The sequence below is a fragment of the Musa acuminata genome, chromosome BXJ1-3 (assembly GCF_036884655.1).
Source record: "Musa acuminata AAA Group cultivar baxijiao chromosome BXJ1-3, Cavendish_Baxijiao_AAA, whole genome shotgun sequence".
NCBI lineage: Eukaryota > Viridiplantae > Streptophyta > Magnoliopsida > Zingiberales > Musaceae > Musa > Musa acuminata.
This window is the reverse complement of record NC_088329.1, coordinates 7,226,527-7,236,317: the sequence shown is the minus strand read 5'-3', so window position 1 is coordinate 7,236,317 and position 9,791 is coordinate 7,226,527. Positions and strand designations below refer to the sequence as shown.

At 36.9% G+C, this 9,791-nt stretch overlaps 1 protein-coding gene across 1 annotated transcript; it reads left to right on the top strand.

Moving 5' to 3' along the window:
- Window positions 1–4,068: 4,068 nt before the first annotated feature.
- Window positions 4,069–9,122, top strand: LOC135619730 (probable polygalacturonase). The gene is made up of 5 exons (XM_065122009.1): window positions 4,069–4,774; window positions 5,204–5,324; window positions 6,878–7,126; window positions 7,451–7,604; window positions 8,532–9,122. Exons 1-5 carry the CDS (start codon window positions 4,349–4,351, stop codon window positions 9,055–9,057), a joined length of 1,476 nt encoding a protein of 491 aa, XP_064978081.1. The 5' UTR covers window positions 4,069–4,348; the 3' UTR covers window positions 9,058–9,122.
- The last annotated feature ends 669 nt before the right edge of the window (window positions 9,123–9,791 follow it).

Sequence of the window (9,791 nt, the reverse complement as noted above, 5' to 3'; positions counted from 1 at the left end):
CAAATATCAAGCACTTACTACAAGTCATTTTTGGTTGAAGCCAAGCTTTTGTACATGAGTTTGGCCTGAGCAATCCATAAAAGCATCTCAGGGTCAGATCCTGCAGAATTTAAAGCAGTTGAAGGATTAATAATTTCAAATATCAAGCACTTACTACAAGTCATTTTTAGATGAAGCCAACCTTTTGTACATGAGTTTGGCCTGAGCAATCCACAAAAGCATCTCAGGGTCAGATCCTGCAGAATTTAAAGCAGTTTAAGGATTAATAATTTCAAATATCAAGCACTTACTACAAGTCATTTTTGGTTGAAGCCAAGCTTTTGTACATGAGTTTGGCCTGAGCAATCCATAAAAGCATCTCAGGGTCAGATCCTGCAGAATTTAAAGCAGTTGAAGGATTAATAATTTCAAATATCAAGCACTTACTACAAGTCATTTTTAGATGAAGCCAACCTTTTGTACATGAGTTTGGCCTGAGCAATCCACAAAAGCATCTCAGGGTCAGATCCTGCAGAATTTAAAGCAGTTGAAGGATTAAGAATTTCAAATATCAAGCACTAACTACAAGTCTTTTTTGGATGAAGCCAAGCTTTTGTACATAAGTTTGGCCTGAGCAATCCATAAAAGCATCTCAGGGTCAGATCCTGCAGAATTTAAAACAGTTGAAGGATTAATAATTTCAAATATCAAGCACTTACTACAAGTCATTTTTGGATGAAGCCAAGCTTTTGTACATGAATTTGGCCTGAGCAATCCACAAAAGCATCTTAGGGTCAGATCCTGCAGAATTTAAAGCAGTTGAAGGATTAAGAATTTCAAATATCAAGCACTAACCACAAGTCCAAGGAAACGGTTCTGTTCTTCTAATTTTCCATTAGTTGAGGCATTTTATCATACAAATAGAGGACTGTCAAATGTGCCGAGCACTACAAATCCGTGAGCATAAAAGACAACACTTTCACCTGGTTTGTTCACATGACACTTTATTCTTAATTCTATTTCATGCATGATCTGGAGGCATGCATGAAATACAACACTTTCATCTGTTCTTCTAATTTTCCATTAGTTGAGCCATTTTATCATCCAAATAGAGGACTGTCAAATGTGCCAAGCACTACAAATTCGTGAGCATAGAATACAAAATTTTCACCTGGTTTGTTCACATGACACTTTATTCTTAATTCTATTTCATGCATTATCTGGATGAAGTGCTTACCTGGTCCAACAGGATTGGAACCAAAGTCTCCAAGAAGACTACAAATTGTGTGAAACCTTGAACAAGTCCTGTCTCTGAGACTTCATTGGAAGCCTACACCCTACCACTCATCATGTGATAGATGGCAACCATACTGAGAATCTGCAACAAATACACAACTATACATTCATGCCATTGTGGTGCCATTTCATTGTAGCCTGAGAATATTTCAGACGCTAAGGGAAGCAAAATAATGAAGAAGGATTGAGAAATGGTAGAATATTTCATTGGCTTAACAGAGATTAAATTGAAGCAATAGAAGTAGAAAGGGATGCAGTGGTGCTACAGACTTGGACTGGGGATTGCAGAGTGCAAAGCAAGCAGTTGCTGGTGCCATAGATTTGTCTAATATTTTGTACAATAATTGCGAGACAAATTAATCTTCATATTTCCTTTTCTTTCAAATCCATGAAAATTATACCTTAAATTGAGCTCATTCACTGTGAAAAAATGATAATATATACATACATACATATATATATATATATATATATATATATATATATATATATATATATTCTATTTTCAGTTGTGTGGGTCGATTAATTGTCAACTATGAATAAAATTGTAGTGAATTTGTAATAAGGTTGAAAAAATTATAGGATTTATACTTAAATATCAATTAGAGGATTGTCAGGATAATTTGATTATCTGGGTTTGATGGAACCAAATTGTCTAAATCCAATAAAATATAATCTGATTTAGCACAATTTGAGTTCAATTCTAAGCAATTTAACACGGATAATAATCGATACAATTGGTGATTACAATAATGATAAATGATAATTTAAAGTGAGACTTTAGATGATTAATATGGATTTGGTTGATACTGATGTGGACAAATTAATCTTAACTTGAAGTCTGATTTGACAAGAAAAAAATAGCATATTGATCCAATTAGATATAATATAGGAAAAGATCGATCTGATTAGAAAGCAATGACTAGAAGAAACAAATTTTAGATATCAAATTAGGAAGTTAAGTTACCTTTAATTATAACCAAGTTAGATTATCACAATAATACTGACAATGACTGGGGTTACAAAAACTTGTAAAGCCTTTGGTGGATCTCATGGTTTCAATCAAAAACCAGAAGAAAAGCCTCAATTCCACCATTAAACCATGCACATGCAATCACTAATCAATCAAGCAACTACAGAAGTTGTGTGTTTCAATCAAAGGTGTAGATTTAAATCTTATCAGTGTGATTATTAATTGTAATTGTCAACTTCTTTATTTCTGAACACAAATTACTTAAAACTATTAGCTGCTTACTATTCAGAAATGTTTCAAACAAAAGTGACAAATCTTTCTTGCTAAGGTTCAGATCTGAATAGAAAGAAAAAAAGAATTCTTTTGGAGTCACTTGATACTCATCAAAAATATCAAATATCCTGAAAGTTTCTGCTTGCAAGCCAAGGCTTGATCAAAGACTGGAAAGACTGCATCCTTCAGAGAGATCCAGTTTTGAGTAAGACATCATATCACCATGAAACAAGGTAAGCATGAAACAATAATATCTGTTCCTATGACCAAGTGTTCATTTGCAGAGAACAAGTCATCAGTTTCTACAGAACTTGAAGAGGAGAAGAAGGTGTTGGAACCTAATGGGCATCTGAATCATCTAGATTTCTCATCTTGATTCCTTCTGTACATTTTAAATGCACATACATGATGAAAAACAAGGATTCCAGAAACAAAATCCTTCTGCAATCACTCACAAACTACAGCATCTGAAAAAACTCCACCTTCATACCCTTGATAAATCTGCTACTGCTGTGCACTTTAACTAAGTCCATCAGTTCCCACCTACCTTGATGTCTCATCAGTAATCAACTAGTCTCTTTCCTTTTCCTAATGAGAGCTTCTGCTTACCTATTCTGTGGAGTGCTTCTTACTCCAAAACAAACATAGGATGACAGATGTTCTGAGTTAGATTAGATGTTCATAAATCAGAAGAAATCCATGAGAACTCTTACCTGCCACACAACTCCATTCTTATTGGGAGCTAAAAGTCAATGCTATAAGCACAAGCAAGACCATGGGACCAGCCACAACTTTATGCTCGAAGAACTCATGATCAAACATCATGTACTAATAGAGCTTTGTCATAGAAGAATATTCGAACTATCCAAAATTGATTGTACAAATGATAGATCTCATAGTTGAATTTACGTATGAGTATCTTATACGTATGAATATTTTTTCTGCTATTAAGCTTAGTATATAATAATTTTTTTAGTCAAATCGAGAATATTTAATAGCGATATATCAATATTGTTTGTGATTATTATAGTATTTTTATTTGAAAACATAACATATAATAAAGAAGTTGACAAGTGTGGATGGATGTAATTTTGGTCAAAACGAGGAATTAGTACACGAGACTTCCACCAATATCAATATATGATTTATTTGGATAATCGACTTAAATTCTGATCATCTAAATTATTAACTAAGGTTAGCATGACCCCAACTCTAAACTAATATCAAACATTTGGTTGAAATCAAAAGACTATAATTTTAAATGCACAAAAAAATATTTTATGCAAAACATTTGTAATAGTTAGCAAAAATAAATAAGCTAATTTGGCCTTCATAAAGCATGTAAAATTTACATTAATTACTGAATATATATATATATATATATATATATATATTTATATTTATATATTCAATACTTTTCCCTTCATCGCCTCAGAAAGCAATGGCAATCTAACTGATCGCTCTTGATGGTCTGCAGGCAGATGTGAACCGTTGGATCAAGATCGTAAAGGTAGCAAGAGGGGCATTCTCGTTAAATAGTCGACTTCTACGCTTCCGGTCGGTTGACGCACCCCGAACTCTCGACATCCTGCTCCCCGTCTTCCCTTCTACTCCACTCCACCTCTCGCCCTTCATTTATATCTCCCGGTCGCCTTCTTCCATGGCCAAGACCCTCTCTCTCCGATCCTTAACCTCGTTTGTCCCCAGCAGGATCCAGTTCTCCTCTACGAGATCTGCCGATTGACCCCTGTTTCATCTCTTCTCGTGGAGCAGAGTGAAAGATCTGATTGCATCCTAGGGTTTCTTGGTTTGTGTTTGGATCAGGTCATGGTTGAGATCTTTCCCTCCGGATGGAGATTGCAGTTCCAGCAGCACCCGCGATGGCTGATGGGATTGCTCACCACGCACAGGACGCTGGTTTTGGTGCTCTGGATCGTGGGGTTAGCGCTGGTGTTCGGGTGGCAGACGAGCTCGGTGGACGGCCTCGCGTTCTTCCGGTGGGGGACGGTGGCTCGGCCGTCGCCGAGACTGCGGGCGGCGTTGTACAATTTGACGGATTTTGGCGGGGTTGGGGATGGGAAGACGCTGAACACCGAAGCGTTTGAGCGTGCGGTAGAGGCGATTTCGAAGCTTGGGGCGAGGGGGGGCGGGCAGCTCAACGTGCCGTCCGGCCTCTGGCTCACTGCGCCCTTCAATCTCACCAGTCACATGACCCTCTTCCTCGCTGAGGGTGCAGTGATTTTGGGAATAGAGGTAATACCATTCGAGTTTCGTTTCATTAAAGGTATAACAGGAAAGAAATTTAGGAACAATTAACCAACACTAGCCTCATTTCTGGATCCATATGTCACTTACAACTTGCTGTTTATGCTAGGAACATAGATCGTCATCAACAAATAGGACGTTCATTCAATTAGGATTCCTGTTCTCCTTCTGACTTCAACGTATTGAGGACATACAAGATGATTAGTGCCATGCAGCAATATCTTTAGCTTGTGAGGTTTTATTTTCCTCATGCTCTAGTAATGATCCAAGTTCTATCTTTTCTAATGTTTTAATGATAAGCAAGATGTGTCAGTAATCATTTTGTGCATGATGATCGAATTTTAGCACAAGATTTATTTATATATAGTGTACATGGTTGTTTCCTTTTGTCAAGTTACCTAGTGTTTTCTCAATCAGGATGAAAGCTACTGGCCACTGATGCCTCCTTTGCCATCATATGGATATGGGCGGGAACACAGGGGCCCTCGGTATGGAAGTCTCATACATGGTGAAAATCTGAAGGATATTGTTATAACTGGTCAGTGTTTTTATTGTGGCAATTTATATTTCATGTTGTTTCTAATTTTCTGCTTCATAAAGTGAATATTAGTGAATCCTCTTCACAGAGAAAGATAAATAGTAGAATTTACAACTACTAGAGTTTATGCCCTAAATCAATTTATGAAGCAAAATTTGTGTCACCGCTAAAAAACAGCACAGTTAACTTATTGAAAATGCAATTCTGAGTTGTTGTACACAACATTGTTGGGCGGATAAAAATACGCTTAAATGAGTTTGAGACTGACCATTGTTTATCATTTTAGTGCTTTTTCACCCTTTCTAACTACATCTCAGGTGATGGTGATATTCTCTTATGTTTTCTTGTTCTTTTTTAAGAACTCCATTCATAAATGAAAATTACAAGAACATCTGTCGATACCTGGTGCCTCTGAGGGAAGTGTACCTAGACTATTGTAATGAAAAGCAACTTAGTTAATGTATCAACAAAAAGCTAAGTTTTTTGTTTGGAGAAGGCCATTGAATAACCATGATGCATAGTCTGTAAGCTTACAATATAGAAGCATCAAGTAGTTCTCAGAGTTGTCCATCAATATTTATGACATTAGGATTTGAAGCTTCTTTGTCAAAGATGCTTTAAGGCAGTAGTTTTCATCTTAAAGAAGTCCCTTTGAGCCATGCTTCCAAGGAAGATTGTTTTATATGGTTTATTGAATTCAGTTGTCCTTGTTGTAGGTTGTACACCTTTTTTTTCTTCATCCCAGCATCCTTATTATTCATCAATAACCTTCTTCAGACCAGGTTTTAGTTTTGTCTCCCTTGTTACATGGTGAGAAACTTTTAGCTGTTGACGACCTAGAACAGTTTGGCAGGAGAAAGGCAAGGTCACACAAATTAACATCAGGGGTTCACCAGCACTGCCGAGGGGAAAGTTCTGCAAAAAAGTTCATTTCTTCCATCATTTTCCTTTCAGGCAGTTCCTATTAACTTTTTGTAGTTTTTTTCAGAACACGAGAAAACATGATGCTTGCTTTCCACTGTCCACCGAAACAGATGTAGAAAGGTTTTTGGTGACAACTCTTAATTTCTGTTAGGAATATATCTTCTATTATGTTGACAAACAACTTTTCCCTAAATTATGTAAGAAGTGGGTGGTTAATTTCTAGAGATGGTGTGTCTGTGTAATGTTGCAGAAGTATGATATGGTTGTTATCAAGGTTTGCCATTCGAGTACCGAACCCGTCTCGGAGATTTGTCGGGTTGGTACATACCGGTCTGTATCGGTGTACCAATATATGGTACGCTAGGGCATGCTGATGGGGACTTGGGTGATCCTCGTCTCAGTCACGAGTCGAACCAGTCCATATTGCATGTACCATATTGACTCGAGCAATATAGCAAACGTTAGTTGTCATAATCTTTGATAATCTAATAATAACTAAATCCCTGATACTTTTTAACACTTCATTGCTGATTAAATACTTGAGGATGATGCTATTCAGGTTAAATTACTGTTGATAAGCATTATAAAAGAACCCTGCTTTCTTGAACACATTCTTATATATGAAACAGGACATAATGGTACAATAAACGGTCAAGGTCAAGCATGGTGGACAAAATACAAGAAAAAGGTTCTCAACTATACGAGAGGACCTCTTGTTCAGCTAATGTGGTCCAAGGATATAGTCATCTCCAACATAACTCTGCGTGACTCTCCTTTTTGGACTCTGCATCCCTATGACTGCAAGAATGTAACCATCTCAAATGTCACCATATTGGCTCCTGTTTCTGGAGCTCCAAACACAGATGGAATCGACCCAGGTACGCATGCTTTGAAATTACTGATATGTTGTAGTCTTTAGAATTTTTAATGTAAAACTGTCACACCTGAATTATTTTTGCATTAACAATAAAGTCCGTTTCTTTTATCGATGTACCACTCTTGACTCCTCTTTACTCCTAGTGTTTAAAGAAAAACAACGACAAGAATAAAAGGTTTCTTATTTATTCTAAAATAATCAATATAATTATTTGACTCAATGCTTCATACACAAACCCATTTTGCAATTTATATGATTTCACTGATATATTTTTCCCTTAAAACATTACCCCTCGAATGCTGACAACTGCTCATGATCTCTGCAGATTCTTGTGAGGATGTGTTGATAGAGAACTCCTACATATGTGTAGGTGACGATGCAGTGGCCATAAAGAGTGGCTGGGATCAGTATGGAATAGCATATGGGCGTCCATCTACCAACATCACACTCCGCAATCTCACTGTCCGGTCTGTTGTGAGGTGAGATATTCTTGGCTACTAGCATGTTGGGGTGGTACCACTGTATCCCTGTGAACTCACAAAATTGCATGTTTATCCCTCAAAAGTTGCAAACACACCATATATGCCTGCAAAATAAATATTTTTTGTATACATGCTTGCCGTCTATTGTTGTTAATTGTCATTATTAGGCTACACAGTAGTCAAAGTAAACTGGTTTCTAAACATAAAATATTGACTAATCTCTACAAACTTTAACAAAGGTGATGTTCAGGTAAACACTTTATTTCTAGTCACCATGTTTCATAGTTTATTTCTTAACATTTCAAGATTTTACTCTAGATTTTACCAATCCAGCTAGACCTAGACCTATTTTGGACTTCTCTAGATTAATCCTCAGTTTACACTCATTAATAGTAGCTTGGGAAATGGCTACGCTGTCATCAGCAAATAGTGATGCTAGGAGGTCCTGCAGATTTGAATTCAACAGAGCAATCCCTGAGCCTGTTTGTGTCTGATCAAAACAACAATCAAGACAAATAATCCCTGGACACGACAAGAACAAGTGGATAAGGAGTTCCCATAGTGTTTGGGCATAAGATCGGGTGAATTATTAATTAGAATATAGTAACAAATAATCCCTGGACACAAAACGAGAACAAGGGGATAAGGAGTTACCATAATGTTTGGACATAAGACCAGGTAAATTATTTATCAGGATATAGTAGCGTATAGACACCCGATTAGGTTGCATTAGTGCTTAGGCGGTTTTGTATGTTGGATTATATTCTTTTTATGTGCTCTTATAGCCCTAACTTTTGGTTTTTTTTTTTAATATTCAACTTATGGGTTATGAGAGGCAATGGTTTCAGCTACTGAAATTGTCTACAGGTTCTATCTTTTTAATCAATTTCATGTTTTCATTGGAACTACATTTGTTGATTGCAGTGCTGGAATATCCATAGGCAGCGAGATGTCTGGTGGAGTTTCTAATGTCATAGTTGAAGACCTTATTGTTTGGGAGTCAAGGCGAGGCATAAGAATAAAGACAGCTGCAGGGAGAGGCGGTTATGTTCGCGATATCTTCTACCACAACGTGACCCTCGACAATGTTCGTGTTGGAATTGTGATAAAGACAGATTACAATGAGCACCCTGATAACGGCTTTGACCCTAAAGCTATGCCTATCATTGAGAACATTACTTTCAGTGGGATCCACGGTCAAGGTGTTCGCGTGCCAGTTCGAATCCATGGTAGTGAGGAAATCTTTATTAAGGGTGTGAGCTTCAAGGATATGTCTGTGGGCTTAAGCCACAAGAAGAAACATGTTTTCCAATGCTCATTTGTGGAGGGTCGTGTGATAGGATCCATTTTTCCCGCACCATGTGAGAATCTTGACCTATACAACGAGCAAGGCAAGTTAGTAAAGCGATCAATGTCTCAGAACGTCACCGATATTGATTATAACATTTAGAAGTTTTATTGTTGCAAAAATTACATTGCGGCAAACACTCTTAAGCATATATATTGATTTGTCCACTCCCTCTTTTTGGTTTGTACATATAGAAGATCTTAATGTTCATTTTGTTAGTTATTTTATCTACTTTAAATTAAGATATTAGATTCTCCTTACGAAATATTTTTTTTTTATCTTTTTTTAAATATGATTCTTAAAAAAAAAAAGAATTTTTGTGTTTTACTTGTACACACGTGCGTGGGCGTTCCAGAGAAATCGAGACAACCGCAGAGTGTGCCGAACCTTAAGATGAATGGATTCGTCGAAGAAGACCTCAGATGTGGTGGGGATGAAGGTTTCCACTTGGTGACTTCTCCATTACTCTCTCTCGATCGTATCTTCCCACCACAGTGTAAGCACTCATCCCTCTTCTCTAAAATCTTCGTATCATAATCACCCATCATTGTCTCTTTAGGTTCTACCTCTTGTATTGATTCTACATAACCTTGTTTTATTATTCCCATTACCAAAAATCTCAGAATCATCCTTGCCTTCTACTCAATCCGATGGAGATAAATACATGTTACATCGAAAGGAAAATATTTTGAAGCAATAATTAATTAATTAATTAATTAATGGTATTTTCTCGTGAATTACTGCACTCTCCGAATGCATGCAAGAACAAAGGTCATCTTATCATTTAATCAGCCACCCACCGCTTCACCCAAAATCTTGCATGAACGATTGTGCTT